The sequence below is a fragment of the Macaca nemestrina genome, chromosome 11, assembly GCF_043159975.1.
Source record: "Macaca nemestrina isolate mMacNem1 chromosome 11, mMacNem.hap1, whole genome shotgun sequence".
Lineage (NCBI taxonomy): Eukaryota > Metazoa > Chordata > Mammalia > Primates > Cercopithecidae > Macaca > Macaca nemestrina.
The window spans coordinates 667117-688043 of NC_092135.1; the positions used below are offsets into that span (position 1 = coordinate 667117).

At 39.5% G+C, this 20927-nt stretch overlaps 1 protein-coding gene, 1 long non-coding RNA gene and 1 other non-coding gene across 4 annotated transcripts in view; 1 reads left to right on the forward strand and 2 right to left on the reverse strand.

Annotated features, from left to right (window-relative positions):
- Positions 1–20927, forward strand: part of LOC105464145 (Rho guanine nucleotide exchange factor 4) — a 209245-nt gene that overhangs the window by 88264 nt on the left and 100054 nt on the right. The window contains exon 3 of the mRNA XM_011711806.3: positions 2783–3088. Within this exon, the coding sequence (XP_011710108.2) occupies positions 2783–3088 (306 nt within the window). The remainder of the gene's footprint in view (positions 1–2782; positions 3089–20927) is intronic.
- On the reverse strand, positions 68–19469 carry LOC105464142 (uncharacterized). Of its 2 annotated transcripts, none has more exons than XR_011609637.1 (4): positions 19333–19469; positions 17168–17232; positions 798–947; positions 68–272 (listed from the first exon to the last, which is right to left on the reverse strand). It is a non-coding gene; the product is annotated as an uncharacterized lncRNA (long non-coding RNA). The 2 variants fall into 2 exon arrangements; XR_976668.3 differs by having other exon boundaries at positions 19321–19459.
- On the reverse strand, positions 1542–1670 carry LOC112423545 (small Cajal body-specific RNA 4). The gene has a single exon (XR_003014018.2). It is a non-coding gene; the product is annotated as a small Cajal body-specific RNA 4 (non-coding RNA).

Here is a 20927-nt window from a genome sequence, read left to right on the forward strand (position 1 = left end):
TTATAAGTCAACATTTAGAGGTCTCTTCTCTGAGGTGGGTCAGTTTCTCCAGAGCGGTATCCTCCAGTCACTTATTGAGGAGATACAGGATTATACTGGGAAAGAATGAAGCAGGGTGCTGAGTCACTCCCTGCTCACCACACAGGTTTTCTTGTTATCCTGTTTTCATCCCAAACCTCTCCACTGCTTTCACCAGTCAGTCTGTGGTCCCCACAAGCTGGAGATTCTTGTTCAGTTATTCAGGACCGTAAGTCTCTCGAGTTTGATCTTGGCTGGAAGTTTGAGAGTAGGAGAAATGAAAAGGGGAGTATACACAGTCATGTGGCTGACTGCAATGGGACCCTAACTGAGGGTCACACTTATAAACTTTAAACCAGAACCTCTGCCTACTTCCTTCCATGCGAACTCCAAGTCATCTGCATTTCTTTAGATAGCTTCCTGTGCTCTACAGCACCATCTACCCCTTCTACATCTACTTTACCCTTTCCAGATTTTCTTGAACTTTCTCATCTACCATTGTCTCATCATTTCTTAATGCTGCTCTTTTGGGAATACAACCAAGGACAAAAGTTCCTTTAGTCAAACTCAGATTATCCCACCCCAAAGTCTGCTTTCTGGCCCTCTCCCCTAGGACACATGAGGACCACCAGGACAGCCTGAGCTCCTTGCCTCCCTCTAATCTATCTGTCTCTCTAGTACAGTAAGTCCCAGACTACCCTTGCCTCAGAATTCCCTGGAGGGCATTTTAGACACAAATTGCCAACCATTCCCTCTGGGCTCGGAAATCCATTTCTCACCCATTCCCAGGAGTATGGTCTATCTGTTGCTGCATAGCCTGGAGGATCCAGCTGGGTGCCTCTGGGCAAGGACTTGCTCTGAGGCAAGTCGCTTAAGTTCTCTGAGTTTCTGAGGGAGGAGATACCAGCTGTTTCTGATCCACAAGGTACCTGGGGAGAAAGAACTAGCTGAAAATAGTTTTCAAATGTAGAGCAATATTTTGGAGCTCAAATAAACACATTAGATCGGTGGTTTGCAACCTTGGCCGCACATGAGAATTACCTGGAGAGCTAGAAAAAGTCTTAATTCCCAGGCTGTACCCCAAAACCATTATATAATAATTATCCAGCCATCCAATTTCTCTTCCTCCATCTCTCTCTCTTTCATTGTATACATATGCATATGTATACGTTTTTAATTTTAGAATACCTCAGATTAAGCAGAGAATCTATAATTAAATCCTAATCTTGTAGAAAATTCTTATGCAAAATACTCTCATCTCTCAAGTGCATCTAATCACTTCCAGAATAAGGACCCCCTACAATTTCTACCATAAAAATAAACTCTATCCAGGAGCTTAATTTAAAATAAGAACTTCATTTTCCACGTACTTACCTACAAAATAAACACCATATTCTGTTCAGCAAGAGATACTTAAGAAGCAAAAACCCGAGATCCAATATTAAGTAAGCATACCCACTTTTCTCCAACTGATATGTCAGTAATAAATTATAGCAGAAACAGTCTCCCGTACAACTGGAGTGGAGTGTCGGGTTGAACAGTCAGTCCCTGTGATAGTCTCCAGTGAGGGCTGCTCTTGCCAACCCTTTTTTCTAGGAGCAACGTGTTACAAAATCTTGCCTTATCAGATCTGGCCTCCTTAGTCCTCCAGTATAGATACGTTTTTAAGGCAGACTCTTGAAATATTTAAAAGAAATTTCACCTTAGTTTTTAGCACACAGTACACACAGTATTTGGGAATGCCATTCCGCAGACGTTGCTGCTATGAAGTAGATGTTCATGGGGTGGGCATAGGGGGTCGTTAGACTTGGACAACATGTGGGAAGAAAAGGGTTTCTTCTCCCAGTGGCAAATTCCAAACAACAGAGATGCTGGTGATGCCAACATAGGCCTAACTCTTCTGCTAGTGGAGACATATTTTATTTTGAAATCCTTACGGTGCCTGGTGCGTAACGGCAACCAGTGATGGTGGTGGCAACATGGGTGAAGTGGAGCCTTGCCTACATTTCAGTGAGCATCAGAGTCAAGCTAGAAGGGGTACTGGGCTCTGGAAGTGTGCTGCTGCTGCTGCAGTTCCGTTCGTAAGGGATGTTGTTTAAGCAGGAGCTTTTACCCCAGTTGCTGGCCTTTAAAAAGTATTTCTAGCCGGGCGCGGTGGCTCAAGCCTGTAATATCAGCACTTTGGGAGGCCGAGACGGGCGGATCACGAGGTCAGGAGATTGAGACCATCCTGGCTAACACGGTGAAACCCCGTCTCTACTAAAAAATACACAAAAAAAAATTAGCCGGGCGTGGTGGCGGGCGCCTGCAGTCCCAGCTACTCGGGAGGCTGAGGCAGGAGAATGGCGTGAACCTGGGAGGCGGAGCTTGCAGTGAGCTGAGATCCGGCCACTGCACTCCAGCCTGGGTGACAGAGCGAGACTCCACCTCAAAAAAAAAAAAAAAAAAAAGTATTTCTAATGAGCATGCCAAGTTCAGTAATGACTTTCAAGGCCTAATTCTTTGATCAAACTAGAAGACTGGATTTTTTAAAAAAAATACTCTTCAGAGTAGACATTTTAACAGAAACAAGATTTGTTTTGTTCCTAATCTTCACGTTTTACAAAATGACTGTGAACAAAGTATATCACTGGACTCTGTACTTTGAAAATTAACCAAAACATAGTGTTGTACCCAAAAGGAACTGGGCAGAGGAAGGACAGCATGCTCCCAGTTGATATGTCCTTTGACCTCTGACCCCCGACCTGTTCTCTCTGCTCTCCAGAACCACATGCCCTGGGAAGAACCAGCAAGTGAGAAGCCCAGTTGCTCTCACATTCGGAAGGCTTTCCACATGGAGCCTGCCCGGAAGCCCTGCTTCACCACTGAGATGGTGACATGGGCCCTCCTCTGCGTCTCTGCAGAGGCTGTGCACGGGGAGGCTCCTTCACAGCCTAGGGGCATCCCTCACCGCTCACCCATCAGTGTGGATGACCTGTGGCTGGAGAAGACACAGAGAAAGAAGTTGCAGAAGCAGGCCCACGTCGAAAGGAGTCTGCATGTAGGGGCAGTGCACAAAGATGGAGTCAAGGTAAGCCGTTCCCGGCCAGGAGTCCTCAGACTCGGTCTGGTATCCTCTTCTCTCTGCAGCTGCCTGTCGCTTCCTGAGTTTTTGCCTGACTCTCCTGTGATGTAACTTGTCACCCTGGGCCCCCTTGGATTACAGCATGCTGCCTGGGCCACCCCAGTACTGCAGTCTAGAGCCTGCAAGAGAGACACTGAGCAGTGCGTTCACCAGAGCCACAGAAGCCAGGGCCCCCTCTTCCTTCTCTGTAGTATGTCTCTGCCTGTGGCCGGCTCCATGCAAGGTAGTAGTGCAGAGAAGACTGCCATTTAATGAGTGCCTACTGTGCGCCTAACACGATTAGACACTGCCCTAGCATTGGCTCTGCCACTCACAGAGGCACAGAACATTTCAATATTACAATCTTAACCAAATTAACTAAAGTCATTACATTGTCCATTCAATTTTATCTCCAGGACACTCTGACAACATGATTTTTTGCATGAAACCGACAGCCTACTAAAAAGTGAATTAATGGTGTAGACATCATACACTTTACCCAATCTTTGACAAGAGTTTGTTTTTTTCCCTTTATAAATAGCAATATTTATTAGCAGGTGTTTGTGAAGTCCATATCTCTGAGTCTCACCTCATCCTTGAAGACCCACTTTTTAAAACAGGTGAAATTCACATCATGTAGAATTAACCATGTTAAAGTGAAGAATTCATTGGCATTTAGAATATTCATTCGCTATATGTTGCGAGCACCACCTCTGTCCAGCTCCAAGGCATTTTCATCACCCCTAAAGGAAACCCTGTTCACATTAAGTAGTCACTCCCCGTTTCCCATCCCCAGACCCTGGAAATACTCATCTGCTTCCTGTCTCTATGGGTCTTCCTTTTCTTGATTTTTCATATAAATGGAATTAAATAATATGTGACCTTTTGTGACTGGCGTTTTTCACTTAGCGTCTTGTTTCATCCATGTCATAGCACGTATCAGTACTTCATTTCTTTGTGTGGCTAAGTAACAGTTCATTACGTAATTATACAGTACTTGTCTCACTTTGTTCATCCATACATCCATTCCTGAGTAGCTGGGATTACAGGCGCCTGCCACCATGTCCACCTAATTTTTGTATTTTTAGTAAAGACGGAGTTTCACTATGTTGGCCAGGCTAGTTTCAAACTCCTGACCTCAAGTGATCCACCAGCCTCGGCCTCCCAAAGTGCTGGGGTTACAGGCATGAGCCACCGCGCCCGACCCATAAGTACTTAATTTTGATGAAATCTACTTCATCTGTTTTGTTGTTGCTTGTGCATTTGATGTCATACCTAAGACGCTATTGCCAAATCTAAGTAATGAAATTTACCTCTGTTTTTCTCTAAGAGTTTTATACCTTTCGCTTTTACATTTAGGTCTTTGATCCATTTTGATTCAATTTTTGTATGGTATGAGATGTCCAATTTTATATTTCCCATGTGGATATGTAGTTATCCAAACATCATGTGTTGAAGAGATTATTCTTTCCCTCACTGAATGGTCTTGGCATCCTTGTCAAAATTCAACTTACCCGCCAGGCATGATGGCTCACATCTGTAATCCCAGCACTTGGGGAAGCCGAGGCGGTGGATCACTTAAGGCCAGGAGTTCGACACCAGCCTGGCCAACATGGTGAAACCTTGTCTCTACTAAAAATACAAAAATTAGCCAGGTGTGGTGGCACGTGCCTGTACTCACAGCTACTCAGGAGGTTAAGGCAGGAGAATTGCTTGAACCTGGAAGGCAGAGGTTGCAGTGAGCCAAGATTGCACCACTGCACTCCAGCCTGGGCGACAGAGTGAGACCCTGTCTCAAAAAAAAAAAAAAAAAAAAAAAAGTCAAATTACCTTAGATGTGTGGGTATATTTTTGACTCTCAATTCTATCCTATTAGCTTATATGTCTGTCTTTATGTCAGTACCACATTGTTTTGATTATCATAGTTTTACAGTAAGTTTTGAAATTGGAATGTGAGAGTCTTCTTTGTTCTTTTTCAAAATTGTTTTGGCTATTTGCTGGACCTTGCAATTTCATATGAATCTTATAATTAATTTTCCATTTCTGCAAAAATAAAAATATAAAAGGCCCTTGGGATTTCCATAGGATTGCATTCAATCTGTAGATCACTTGGGAGAGTAGTGCCATATTAATAATATTAAGTCTTCAAATCCATGAACATTGGGTGTCTTTCCATTTTTGGGGGGTGTTCTTGAATTGCTTTCAGCAGAGTTTTGTGGTTTTCACTGTAAAAAGTCTTGCACATCCTTAGTTAAAATTTTTCCTAAGTATTTTATTCTTCTTGATGACATCATAAATGGAAATTTTTTTAAGCTTCATTTTGGGATTATCCATTGCTAGAGCATAAAAATACAATTGATTTTTGTTTATTGATCCTGTATCCTGAAAAAAAAGAATATTTTTGTGTATTCTTTAGAAATTTCTATGTATAAGATTACATCATTTGTAAAAAACATTATTTTACTTCCTTTCCAGTTTAGATGCCTTTGATTTCTCTTTTTTGCCCTACTTGCTCTGGGTAGAACTTGCATAACAATGTTGAGCCGAAGTGGTGAACTGGGGCATCCTTGTCTTTTTGGTTTTAGGATTAAAGCTTTCAGTCTTTCACTATCGAGTATGATGTTAGCTGTGTGTTTTTCACAAATGCTGTTTTATCATGTTAAAGAAGTTCCTTTCTATTTCTAGTGTTTTTATCATGAAAGGGTGCTAGATTTTTTACGAGCGTGATCAATTTTGATGACGGTTTTTCTGCATCGACTTGAGATAATCATGCATGTTTTCTTTGCTCTATTAATGTGGCATATTACATTGAATATGTATTGATCTGCAGTTTTCTTTTCTTGTGATGTTTTTGTCTGGCTTTGGTATCAGAGTGATTCCGTTCTTACAGAATGAGTTAGAAAGTGCTCTCTCCTCTTCTATTTTTTGGAAGCGTTTGAGAAAGATTCTTCTTTAAATGTCTTGTAGAGTTCAGCAGTGAAGCTTTCTGGTCCTGGACTTTTCTTTGTTGCGGGGTTTCTAATTATTGATTCAATTCTTCTTTCTTTTCTTTTAGCATCAGGTTGGTGAAAAAACAATTCTTTACTTGTCATAGATCTGTTCAGAATTTATATTTCTTTCTGTTTTGTTTTGTTTTGAGAGAGTCTTGCTCTGTCACCCAGGCTAGAGTGCACCTGCGTGATCTTGACTCACTGCAACCTCCACCTCTTGGGTTCAAGCGATTCTACTGCTTCAGCCTCCTGAGTACCTGGGACTACAGGCATGCACCGCCATGCATGGCTAATTTTTATATTTTTTGGTAGAGACAGGGTTTCACCATGTTGGCCAGGCTGGTCTCGAACTCTGTACTTCAAGTGATCCACCCACCTCTGCCTCCCAAAGTGCTGGGATAACAGGCATGAGCCACTGCACCCGGCCAAAGTTTATATTTCTTCTTGAGTCATTTTGGTGTTAATAGCTTGTGTTTTTCTTAAGAATGTCTCCATTTTATCTACATATCTAACCTGTTGATATACAATAATTGTCCACAGTGTTTTCTTATAATCCTTTTAAATTTCTGTAACATCAGTAGTAATGCCTCCACTCTCATTTCTAATTTTAGTAATTTCTATTTTCTCTTTTTTTCTCAGTATAGCTAAATGTTTATCAATTTTATTAGTCTTTTCATAGAATCTGTTTTTGATTGTCTTGATTTTCTCTATTATTTTTCTTATTTTTATTCCATTTTAAATTTTTTATCTATTCGTTTATTTATTTATTTAGAGACTGAGTTATGAGACTGGTATTTGGTATTTTTGGTAGAGACAGAGTTTCACCAAGTTGCCCAAGCTGGTCTCCAACTCCTGGGCTCAAGCAATCCACCCACTTCAGCTTCCGTAAGTGCTGGGATTACAGGTCTGAGCCACTGCACCTGGCCTCTATTGTTTTTCTATTACTATATTTAATCTGTCTCTAATTTCATCTTTTTTTTTTTTTTTTTGAGACGGAGTCTCGCTCTGTCACCCCGACTGGAGTGCAGTGGCGCGATCTCTGCTCACTGCAAGCTCCGCCTCCAGGGTTCACGCCATTCTCCTGCCTCAGCCTCCTGAGTAGCTGGGACTACAGGCGCCCGCCACCTTGCCCGGCTAGTTTTTCGTACTTTTTTAGTAGAGACAGGGTTTCACCGTGTTAGCCAGGATGGTCTTGATCTCCTGACCTCGTGATCCACCCGTCTCGGCCTCCCAAAGTGCTGGGATTACAGGCTTGAGCCACCGCGCCCGGCCTAATTTCATCTTTATTATTTTCTTCCATGTGTTAGCTTTGGGGTTAGTTTGTGCTGCTTTTTCTCGTTATTTAAGGTGTAAAATTAGGCTATTGATTTGAGAAATTCTTTTTTTTTTTGTCCTTTTAAATTTTAATAAAATAGATTAATTTCATATTACATAGAGAGCAAGTCCATCCACTCATCTGTGATAAAATTTTAGAAATATTTTCTTTTTTTTTAATTATTATACTTTAAGTTCTAGGGTACATGTACATAACATGCAGGTTTGTTACATATGTATACTTGTGCCATGCTGGTGTGCTGCACCCATCAACTCGTCAGCACCCATCAACTCGTCATTTACATCAGGTATAACTCCCAATGCAATCCCTCCCCACTCCCTCCTCCTCATAATAGGCCCTGGTGTGTGATGTTCCCCTACCCGAGTCCAGGTGATCTCATTGTTCAGTTCCCACCTATGAGTGAGAACATGCGGTATTTGGTTTTCTGTTCTTGCGATGGTTTGCTGAGAATGATGGTTTCCAGCTGCATCCATGTCGCTACAAACTCATCCTTTTTTATGGCTGCATAGTATTCCATGGTGTATATGTGCCACATTTTCTTAATCCAGTCTGTCACTGATGGACATTTGGGTTGATACCAAGTCTTTGCTATTGTGAATAGTGCCACAATGAACATACGTGTACATGTGGCTTTATAGCAGCATGATTTATAATCCTTTGGGTATATACCCAGTAATGGGATGGCTGGGTCCTATGGTACTTCTAGTTCTAGATCCTTGAGGAATCACCATACTGTTTTCCATAATGGTTGAACTAGTTTACAATCCCACCAACAGTGTAAAAGTGTTCCTATTTCTCCACATCCTCTCCAGCACCTGTTGTTTCCTGACTTTTTAATGATCACCATTCGAACTGGTGTGAGATGGTATCTCATTGTGGTTTTGATTTGCATTTCTCTGATGGCGAGTGATGATGAGCATTTTTTCATGTGTCTGTTGGCTGTATGCATGTCTTCTTTTGAGAAATGTCTGTTCATATCCTTTGCCCACTTTTCGATGGGATTGTTTTTTTCTTGTAAATTTGTTTGAGTTCTTTGTAGGTTCTGGATATTAGCCCTTTGTCTGATGAGTAGATTGCAAAAATTTTCTCCCATTCTGTAGGTTGCCTGTTCACTCTGATGGTAGTTTCTTTTGCTGTGTAGAAGCTCTTGAGTTTAATTAGATCCCATTTGTCAATTTTGGCTTTTGTTGCCATTGCTTTTGGTGTTTTAGACATGAAGTCCTTGCCCATGCCTATGTCCTGAATGGTATTACCTAGGTTTTCTTCTAGGGTTTTTATGGTATTAGGTCTAACATTTAAGTCTCTAATCCATCTTGAATTAATTTTCGTATAAGGAGTAAGGAAAGGATCCAGTTTCAGCTTTCTACTTATGGCTAGCCAATTTTCCCAGCACCATTTATTAAATAGGGAATCCTTTCCCCATTTCTTGTTTTTCTCAGGTTTATCAAAGATCAGATGGCTGTAGATGTGTAGTATTATTTCTGAGGACTCTGTTCTGTTCCATTGGTCTATATCTCTGTTTTGGTACTAGTACCATGCTGTTTTGGTTACTGTAGCCTTGTAGTATAGTTTGAAGTCAGGTAGCATGATGCCTCCAGTTTTGTTCTTTTGACTTAGGATTGTCTTGGCAATGCAGGCTCTTTTTTGGTTCCATATGAACTTTAAAGCAGTTTTTTCCAATTCTGTGAAGAAACTCATTGGTAGCTTGATGGGGATGGCATTGAATCTATAAATTACCTTGGGCAGTATGACCATTTTCACAATATTGATTCTTCCTATTCATGAGCATGGTATGTTCTTCCATTTGTTTGTGTCCTCTTTTATTTCATTGAGCAGTGGTTTGTAGTTCTCCTTGAAGAGGTCCTTTACATCCCTTGGAAGTTGGATTCCTAGGTATTTTATTCTCTTTGAAGCAATTGTGAATGGAAGTTCATTCATGATTTGGCTCTCTGTTTGTCTGTTACTGGTGTATAAGAATGCTTGTGATTTTTGCACATTAATTTTGTATCCTGAGACTTTGCTGAAGTTGCTTATTGGCTTAAGGAGATTTTGGGCTGAGATGATGGGGTTTTCTAAATATACAATCATGTCATCTGCAAACAGGGACAATTTGACTTCTTCTTTTCCTAACTGAATACCCTTGATTTCTTTCTCTTGCCTGATTGCCCTAGCCAGAACTTCCAACACACTGTTGAATAGGAGTGGTGAGAGAAGGCATCCCTGTCTTGTGCCAGTTTTCAAAGGGAATGCTTCCAGTTTTTGCCCATTCAGTATGATATTGGCTGTGGGTTTATCATAAATAGCTCTTATTATTTTGAGATATGTTCCATCAATACTGAATTTATTGAGAGTTTTTAGCATGAAGGGCTGTTGAATTTTGTCAAAGGCCTTTTCTGCATCTATTGAGATAATCATGTGGTTTTTGTCTTTGGTTCTGTTTATATGCTGGATTACGTTTATTGATTTGCATATGTTGAACCAGCCTTGCATCCCAGGGATGAAGCCCACTTGATCATGGTGGATAAGCTTTTTGATGTGCTGCTGGATTCGGCTTGCCAGTATTTTATTGAGGATTTTTGCATCGATGTTCATCAGGGATATTGGTCTAAAATTCTCTTTTTTTGTTGTGTCTCTGCCAGGCTTTGGTATCAGGATGATGTTGGCCTCATAAAATGAGTTAGGGAGGATTCCCTCTTTTTCTATTGATTGGAATAGTTTCAGAAGGAATGGTACCAGCTCTGCCTTGTACCTCTGGTAGAATTCAGCTGTGAATCCTTCTAGTCCTGGACTTTTTTTGGTTGGTAGGCTATTAATTATTGCTTCAATTTCAGAGCCTGCTATTGGTCTATTCAGGGATTCAACTTCTTCCTGGTTTAGTCTTGGGAGAGTGTAAGTGTCCAGGAAATTATCCATTTCTTCTAGATTTTCTAGTTTATTTGCGTGGAGGTGTTTATAGTATTCTCTGATGGTAGTTTGTATTTCTGTGGGGTTGGTGGTGATATCCCCTTTATCATTTTTTATTGCATCTATTTGATTCTTCTCTCTCTTCTTTATTAGTCTTGCTAGCGGTCTATCAATTTTGTTGATCTTTTCAAAAAACCAACTCCTGGATTCATTGATTTTTTGGAGGGTTTTTTATGTCTCTATCTCCTTCAGTTCTGCTCTGATCTTAGTTATTTCTTGCCTTCTGCTAGCTTTTGAATGTATTTGCTCTTGCTTCTCTAGTTCTTTTAATTGTGATGTTAGAGAGTCAATTTTAGATCTTTCCAGCTTTCTCTTGTGGGCATTTAGTGCTATAAATTTCCCTCTACACACTGCTTTAAATGTGTCCCAGAGATTCTGGTATGTTGTGTCTTTATTCTCATTGGTTTCAAAGAACATCTTTATTTCTGCCTTCGTTTCGTTATGTACCCAGTAGTCATTCAGGAGCAGGTTGTTCGGTTTCCATGTAGTTGAGTGGTTTTGATTGAGTTTCTTAGTCCTGAGTTCTAGTTTGATTGCACTGTGGTCTGAGAGACAGTTTGTTATAATTTCTGTTCTTTTACATTTGCTGAGGAGTGCTTTATTTCCAAGTATGTGGTCAATTTTGGAATAAGTGTGATGTGGTGCTGAGAAGAATGTATATTCTGTTGATTTGGGGTGGAGACTTCTGTAGATGTCTATTAGGTCCGCTTGGTGCAGAGATGAGTTCAACTCCTGGATATCCTTGTTAACTTTCTGTCTCGTTCATCTGTCTAATGTTGACAGTGGGGTGTTGAAGTCTCCCATTATTATTGTATGGGAGTCTAAGTCTCTTTGTAAGAGAAATTCTTTTTTAATGTAGGCTTTTACAACTAGAAAGTTCCCTCTCAGCATAGCCTTCACTGCATCCATAAGTTTTGATAGGTTGTGTTTTTGTTTTCATTCATCTCACAGTATTTTCTAATTTTGTGATTTCTTCTTTTCTTTTCTGTGAAATCTTATGATTTCTTCTTTGACTCGCTGTCTGTTTAATATTATATTAATTTCCACATATTTGTGAATTTTCCAGTGTTGCTATTGATGTCTAGTTTCATTACATTGCAGTCAGAAAAGATACTTTGTATGAATTCAGTCTTTTAAAATTTACTGGCCAGGCACGGTGGCTCATGCTCGTAATTCCAGCACTTCGGGAGGCTGAGGCAGGCGGATCACTTGAGGTCAGGAGTTTGAGACCAGCCTGACCAACCTGGTGAAACCCCGTCTCTACTAAAAACACAAAATTAGCTGGGTGTGGTGGTGCGTGCCTATAATCCCAGCTACTCAGGAGGCTAAGGCAGGAGAATTGCTTGAGCCTGGGAGGCAGAAGTTGCAGTGAGCCAAGATCATGCCATTACACTCCAGCCTGGGCAACAAGAGTGAAACTCCATCTCAAAAAAAAAAAAAAATTATTTACTGAAATTTGTTTTCTGGTCTCACTTATGGTCTTTTCTGGAGAATGTTCCATATGTACTTGAGAAGCATGTGTATTCTGTTGTGGTTTGGTTTAGTGTCCTGTATGTGTCTGTTAGTTTTAATTGGTTTATAGTATTGTTCAAGACCTCTATTTCCTCATTGGCCTTATGTCCATTTATTATTGAAAGGGTGTTGAAGTCTCCAACTATTATTGCAGAACTGTCTCTTTCTCACATGATTTCTGTCGATTTTTGTTGCTCAGTTGGTAGGTACCTATGTTTGTACTTGTTATATCTTCTTGATGAACTGACTTTTTAATCAATCTATAATGTATTTCTTTGTTTTTACAGCAGTTTGCAACGTAAAATCTATTTTCTCTGGTCCTGGTATAGATACTCCAGGTCTCTTTTGGTTATTATTTGCATGGGATAATTTTTCCATTCAGTTTTGAAGTACGGTTTTCGCAGATACAGAATTCTTGCTGAACATTTTTTTTCTTTCCCTCTTTTATATGTGTCATCTCACTGCCTCTGGCCTTCTTGGTTTCTGAGGAGAAATCAGCTGTTAATCTTATTCAGAATCCCTGGTACATGGTGAATTACTTCTCTGTTGTTGATTTCAAGATTCACTTTTTGTCTTTGGTTTCAGCTATTTTATTCCAATGTGTGTCAGTGTGAGTCTTTATGTTTATCCACCATTGAGTTCACTGAGCTTCTTGGATGTGTAGATTCATGTACTTTATCAAATTTAGGAATTTTCAGCAATTATTTCTTCAAAAAGTCTTTCTAATTTTTTTCTTTCTTTTTTTTTTTTTTTTTTTTTGAGATGGAGTTTCGCTCTTGTTGCCCAGGCTGGAGTGCAGTGGTGCCATCTTGGCTCACCACAACCTCCACCTCCTAAGTTCAAGCAATTCTCATGTCTCAGCCTCCCAAGTAGCTGGGATTACAGGCATGCGCCACCAGGCCCGGCTAATTTTTTTTCTCTATTTAGTAGAGATGGAGTTCCTCCATGTTGGTGAGCCTGGTCTCAAACTTCTGACCTCAGGTGATCTGCCCCCCTTCACCTCCCAAAGTGCTGGGATTACAGGTGTGAGCCACCGCATCTGGCCTTTCTCTCTTTCTTTTGAGATTCCATTATGGGTATGTTGGTGTGCTTGATGGTGCCCTAGGTTCTATTAATTTTCTTCATGCTTCTTTCCTTCATATTGGAAAATGTCAATTGGCCATCCACAGAAAAAAAGAATCCACTGATTCTTTTTTCTGCCTACTGAGACATGTTGTAACATTGAATTTTAGTTACTGTACTTTTCAACTCCAGAACTTTTACCTGTTTTTTTAATACTTTCTCTTTATTGGTATTCCATCTGATGAGACATCATTCTTTTGGTTCCTTTAGTGGTTTTTGTTTCACTTAGCTCTTTAGGCATATTTAAAACAGTTGATTAGAGTCTTTGTCTAGTAAGACCCTGTGCTTTCTCAGGGACGGTTTTTGTTCGTTTCTTTTCTTTCTGTGAGTGGGCCATACTTTTTTTTTTTTTTTTGAGACGGAGTCTTGCTGTGTCGCCCAGGCTGGAGTGGAGTAGCGCAATCTCAGCTTAGTGCAAGCGTCGCCTCCTGGGTTCACACCATTCTCCTGCCTCAGCCTCCCAAGTAACTGGGACTACAGGCGCCCGCCACCACGCCCGGCTAATTTTTTATATTTTTAGTAGAGATGGGGTTTCACCACATTAGCCAGGATGGTCTCAATCTCCTGACCTCGTGACCCACCTGCCTCAGCCTCCCAAAGTGCTGGGATTACAGGTGTGAGCCACTGCACCTGGCCACTTTCTTGTTTCTTTGTATCATAATTTTTTGTTGAAAACTGGGCATCTTGAATATTATAATGTGGCAACACAGTGGCTGCATATATGTTGCTGACAGTATTTCATGGCCTGGATGTACAGCAACTTGTTTAATCATTCACCTGTTGGAGGACATCTAGATGGTTTCCAGGTTTAGGCTATTATAAATAATATGTTTAATAACATATGTTTTCTTTTGTCTAGGGTAAATACCCAAAAGTACAATTGTTGGGTCATATGATAGTTGTCTGTTTAGTTTTATAAGAATCTGCCACATTATTTTCCAGAGGGCTATACCATTTTACCTTCCCACCAGTAATGTTTGCATGATCCAGTTTCCCAGCATTCTTATCAGCATATTTTTTTTTTTTTGCTATTTTTAAATTTTTACCATAATAGCAATCGCGGTGTAGTGATAACTCATTTTGGAAATGGTTGGGTTCTAAGGGGCAATAATGTAGAAAATATTTTCATGTGCATATTTGCCATTGGTGCAACAGTTTAGGTGAACTGCCTTTTCTATTCTTGTATCCATTTTCTAACTGGATAGCCTTTTCCTTTTCTCTGCCCAAACAATTGAGAGGTAAGGCATTTTTTTAATGTTGATCTTTGAGAGACAGAATGTATATGTGTCTGTGTATTATATATATTCATATTCCAGATATTAGTCCTTTGTTGAGTATGCGGTTTACTAACATTATCACCCAGTCTGTAGCTTGTTTTTTCATATTCTTACCAGGGTCTTCACAGAACAAATTTTTAAATGTTGTTGAAGTCTAGTTAATCAATTTTTTTCCATTTATGGATGTGCTTTTGGCGTCATGTCTAAAAACTCTTCAGTGACCCCTAAGTCTCAACGATTTTCTTGTTTTTTCTAAAGTTTTATCATTGTACTTTTCACATTTAAGTTTGTGATTAATTTCCAGTTACTTTTTTTTGACTTTTTTTAGGTTCAGGGGTACATGTGAAGGTTTGTTATAAGGGCAAATTGCGTGTTATAAGGGTTTGGTGTATAGATTATTTTGTCACCCAGGTAATAAGTATAATACTGGATGGGTAGTTTTTCAGTCCTCACCCTCCTCCTGCCCTCCACCCTCAGGGAGGCCCCAGAATCTGTTGTTGTCTTCTTTGTGTCCATATGTACTCAATCTTTAGCTCCCACTTATGACAACATGTGGTGTTTGGTTGTCTGTTCCTGTGTCAGTTTCCCTGGCATAAAGGCCTCCCGTGGCAACCATGTTGCTGCAAAAGGGAAATGATCTCATTCTTTCTTATGGTTGCATAAGTTGTGGGATTTAGGTGAAGTTTCTTTTCTTTTCTTTCTTTTTTTTTTTTTCTGCCTGTGGATACTGTTGGACCACTTGTTGAAAAGAGTTATTATTCCTCATTGAATTACTTTTGCACCTTTGCCAAAAATCAGTTGGATATACTTATGCCTGTTTCTAGGCTCTCTGTTTGGTACTGTTGACACATGTGTCTATGCTTCCACCAGTGCCACACTGTCTTGATCTTCATAGCTATGTACTGAGCATTCATGTTGATTAGATGGAGTCCTTCCACTGTATTTCTTTTTTTTAACATTGTTTTACCCGTTCCATGGCTACCTCCTTCCAAAAGTAAATATTAAAATAAATTTGTCTTGTCTATAAATGCTTTGCTGAGAATCTTGATGAGACTGCAGAAAACTTATAAATTAATTTATGGAAAACTGTCATCTTTATTATGTTTTGTCTCCCAACACAAGAATACAGGTATATCTTTTCATTTATTTAGGTTTTCTTTATCTTCTTTTGTCAGAATTTTGTAATTTTCTGCATGCAGATCCTATGCATTTTTTAAATGTGTACTTTTGTATTTAATTTTCCTAGGAACTACTACAAATACTGTGTTTTAAATTTCGTTTTCCACAAGTTGATTTTTAGTATATGTGTTGATACTGTATCCTGTGACTGCTGAATTCATTTGTTAGTTCAAAGGTAGTTGTTTTTTATAAATTATTTGAAACTATCTATGTAAGCAACCATATCACCTGAAAATGGGAGGGGGAGTTATTTCTTCTTTTCTAGTGTGTATTCTTTTGATTTCTTTTCTTCCAGCCTCTGCCTGCTGCCCAATTCTAAAGTCACTTCCAAATTTGTAGGTGTTTGTTATAGCTGTATCCCACTTCCAGGTACTAAGGTTTGTGTAGTGATTATACAACAATACAGGTGCTACAGTGATATCAACAAAATACTGTTAACAGAGAGGAGGAGGTGGGTAATTCTGTGTAGATGGAACATTAGGAAAGACTTTGCATAAAATGAGACACTTTCCTAAGAATGGATAACGTTTCAGCAGGGAAACGTAGTTCAAATAGAGGGGATAGCAACATCACTGCAACCTCTGCCTCCCGGGTTCACACCATTCTCCTGCCTCAGCCTCCCGAGCGACTGGGACCACAGGCACCTGCCACCACACCTGGCTAATTTTTTGTATTTTTAGTAGAGACAGGAGTTCACCGTGTTAGCCAGGATGGTCTCAATCTCCTGACCTTGTATGGTAGTATGAAAATTCATAGAGTATCACGGAAGTAGCGAGCAGGTGCCTGGTGGTAGAGAAATGGATGGCAAGAGTTGTTACAGTAGTTGGAAAACAATATTTGAAGAACTCTGGGCTCCCTGCCAATAGACCTTGACTTTATAAGCAGCAGGCAGCCTTTTTAACATAAAATGGCATGATAAATTTTTAACATGGTTTTTAACATAAAAATGGCATGATAAATTTTTAACATGGTTTTTAACATAAAAATGGCATGACAAATTTTCTGTAGAACAAGAAGGAAAGACTTAGAGAATGTTTCAGTAACACCTATGAGAAGTGACCTGAGAAAACATTTTGTCAAAAGGCATTCAGTTGGCCCTTAAACCATGCAGGGGTTAGGGGTACCAACCACCCACACAGTCGAAAATCCATTTATAAATTTTTTTTTTTTTTTTTTTTTTGAGATGGAGTCTTGCTCTGTTCCCCAGACTGGAGTGCAGTGGCATGATCTCAGCTCACTGCAACCCCCACCTCCTGGGTTCAAGCAATTCTCCTGCCTCAGCCTCCCTAGTAGCTGGGATTACAGGTGCACGCCACCACGCCTGGCTAATTTTTGTATTCTTAGTAGAGACAGGATTTCACCATGTTCACCAGGCTGGTCTCAAACTCCTGAGCTCAGGTGATCCGCCTGCCTCGGCCTCCCAAAGTTCTGGGATTATAGGTGTGAGCCACCGTGCTCAGCCTCATGTATAATTTTTGTCTCCTGAAAAACTTAACTATTAATAGCCTACTGTTGACCAGAAGCCTTGTTAATAACATAAACAGTCTAACACTTATTTTGTATGTTGTAAGATATTATAAGTAGTATATATAGTAGTGTTGCAATAAAGTAAGCTAGAGAAAGAGAACATGTTAAGAAAATCAGAGGGAAGAGAAAATATATTTACTATTTGTTCACTGGAAGTGGATTGTGATAAAGGTCTTCATCCTCATCATCTTCACATTCCATAGGCTAAGGAGGAGGAAGGAGAGGAGCAATTGGTCTTGTTGTCTCAGAAGTGGCAGAGGTGGAAGAAAATCCATGTATAAGTAAACCCATGCAGTTCAAACCCACGTGGTGTAAGAGTCAACTCTAGTCACAAGCTTAAGTGGCTATTAAAAAAAATAAAATGTGATGTGACCTGCATGAATACATGTGCAGGGTCCAGTTTCCCTTTAACCAGGATTAAAGTAGATTCTGAGAGAATTCCAAGCCTAAGATTCTTTGATTGTAAAAGGTTTGGAGGCCTAGAGATAATTTCTGATAGTTTAATAGAAAATAGAGATTATATACTAGTTGAGCATATTTGACTAGTTGAGTCAAATATGGTTTGGTAGTTTCTCTTTTTTTTTTTTTTTTTTTTTCAGACAGTGTTGCTCTGTCGCCCAGGCTGGAGTGCAGTGGCGTGATACTGGCTGACTGCAAGCTCTGCTTCCCAGGTTCACACCATTCTCCTGCATCAGCCTCCCGAGTAGCTGGGACTACAGGAGCCCACCACCAAGCCCAGTTAATTTTTTGTATTTTTAGTAGAGACAGGTTTCACCGTGTTAGCCAGGATGGTCTCGATCTCCTGACCTCGTGATCCACCCGCCTCAGCTTCCCAAAGTGGTGGGATTACAGGCGTGAGCCCCTGCGCCCAGCCGGTTTGGTAGTTTCTACTAGTTTCAACTACTCAAATATACATAAGCCACATTTTTGTGTAAACACAAAAAGATAAACTCCAGGTATAATTCTGAAAAAAGTATGAAAAGAAGCAAGTAATAATGTGGTGTAACATGCAAGGGTTAGAACAGCAGGAATAATAGCACATATATTGAGTGAATAAGAGCACTAGGTCACTGTTCTCGAAGCAGTCACTGGACTACAGTGGACTTTTAATTTTGGAAGTGTGTTAATTTCTAAATAGACTAGGATTTCCTTTTTAAGAAAATTAATAGAATTACCTTTCTATTACTGATTTATAGTTTAATTCCATTGTGATCGGAGAAACATACTTTGTATGATTTCATACTTTCAAACTTTTTTTTATTATTTCATTATTATGATTATCACCAAGGATATAGCCTCTCTTGGTGAATGTTCCATGTGCACTTGAAAATAATGGGTATTGTGCTATTGTTGGATGGATAGTCTACAAATGTCAGTTACTTCCAGTTGGTTGATGGTGTTGCCCACTTTGTCTGTTATCTTGTTTTTGTCTATTTGTTCTATTGATTACTGTGATAAAAGTGTTGAAGTTTCCAATCAGCAATAGATCATTGTGAGTTTTCCATTTCTCCTTTAAATTAAATTAAATTTTTGCTTCATATATTTTGAATGTCTGTGGTTAGATGCAGGGACATCTAGGATTATATGTCTTCTTGGTGGATTCACTCTTATTATGTTATGTTCTTCTGTGTCCCTGGTAACTTTCCTTGCTCTGAAATTGCTTTTGTCTGATATTACTAGAGCCATTCACATTTTCTTTTTGATTAGTATTTGTTTGTCATGGTTTTTCACCCTTTTACTTTTTACCTGCTTTTATCATTATTTTGAAAGTCGGTTTCTTGTAGATAGCATACTGTTAGTTGTTGTTTTTCCCTTAATTATTTTAGTATTTGTTTTTCTGATTATGTGCTTTGAGTATTCAAACTTAATAAACGTACTGATGTGTTTGGATTTGGGTTTACCATATTATCATTCATTTTCCGTTCTCTGATTTTCATTGCTCTGTGTCCTTTTGGATTATTTAGGTATTTTTTCGTTTTCCATTTCAACTTATTGAGCTTTTAACTATATTTCTTTGTATAGTTTTTTTTTAGTAATTCTAGGAATTAATATACATCCTTAACATTTCCATCTAGTTAGAATTAGTATTTTCCCACTTCGAGTGGAAGGAACGTAGACATCTGCCATCCCATAGGTTCCTTTAACCTCCTGCTTTATGTTGTTGTTATCATGTATATTATATCTGCATACATTGAAAACCTCATTAGATAATTAGATAATACTATAACTTTGTGTTTAACTGTCAAATATTTTTTAAAACTTAAGAGGAGAAAAATAGTGTGTTATATTTACCCAGCTTCTTACTATTTCTGTTGCTCTTCCTTCATTTCTGAAGTTCGAAGTTTCCCTCTGGTATCATTTTCCTTTTGTATAAAGATCTTCCTTTAACATTTCTTTAGAACAGGTATACTGGCTATGACTTCTCTTGGTTTTTCTCTATGTGATAATGTTCTCACTTTATCTTCAGTCCTGAATATACTTTTGCTGGATATAGATTTTTGGGTTGACAGTGATTTAGCACTTTACAAATATTTTTCCACTTCTTTCTGGCCTCCTTGAAAAATCTGCATGCGAATGAATATTCCCCTATGCATGATCTGTTGTGGTTTCTAGCTGCTTTAAGGTTTGTTCGTTGTCTCTAATTTTCAGCAGTTGATGATGTCTCTGGGCATTGATTTCCTTGGATTTTTTAGCTTGCAGTTTGCTGAGCTCTTGGGTCTGTAAGTTAATGTTTTGAATCATATTTGGGATGCTTTCAGAAATTATTCTCGATATTGTTCTGCGCTCCACTCTCTCCTCCTTCTGGAACTCTGATGACAGAGTGTTAGACCTTTGTTGTTGTCACACAGGTCCCTGAAGTTCTATTGGGGATTTTTTTCCCCCAACCTTTTCTCTCTGTTCTTCAACTGGATAATTTCTGTTGAGCTATTTACATGCTTACTGATTCTTTCCTTTTTCATCTCATTTTATAATTGCACTCTGCCCCTGGATTTTATTTTAGTTATTCTATTTTTCAGTACTAACATCTCCATTTTATTTTTATCTATTTATCTGCTATTATTTTTCATTCATGTCAAAAGTGTTCACTCTTACTTCTTAGAGCATGGTGATGTAAGAGCTGCTTTAAAGTCTTTTTCTGATAATTCCAACAACTGTGTCATGTTGGTGTTGCCATTGTTGACTATCTTTTCCCTTAAAAGTTATTGAGATTTCATAGTTCTTTGTATGTCAGGTAATTTTGAATTGTATCCTGGGCATCTTAAACACTATGTTATGAGACTCTGGGCCTTGTTTAGTTCCTATGGAGAATAATGATTATTAAATTTGTTAAGCAGTTGACCCAGTTAAGTTCCGCCTGCAAGTTCTTACTGGTCTTCAGGGGCGGTTTCTTTGGTCAGTTCAGGTTTTAAGATGTTTTCAGTGCCATTTGGATAATGTGGATCACCCAGTGGCCCCTGTGGGGCCTGGAACATGTTCTACCCCATGGTTCAGTTCTCAAAGACTCGTATATGCTGTTCGGGGTCAGATCCATTCATACAGCTTGGGGTTAAGTCTTGGAGGTCATCCACAACATTATGGGATCTTCTTCTTGAGACCCTTCCTCTTGGCATTCTCCCAGTCACCTCCTGGTGTCTAGGAACCCTCCATTCCTAGTTTCCTTGATGGAAAGCTGGGGCTTTCATTTTCCCTCTCTGCCATATGAAACCAAGCGGCAACGGTGTCTGCCTCGAAACCAAGTGGCAGGGAGACAGAGATAGAAAAAAGAAACAGGGATTCTCTCCCATGCGTTGGTACCACAGTTCCTCTGGCCAGAGAGGATTCCTGTCCCTCAGAAGTTTAGATGTCTGCATGACCACCACTGCCATTACCATAATGAGACTGCCTAGGGGAATAGGGTG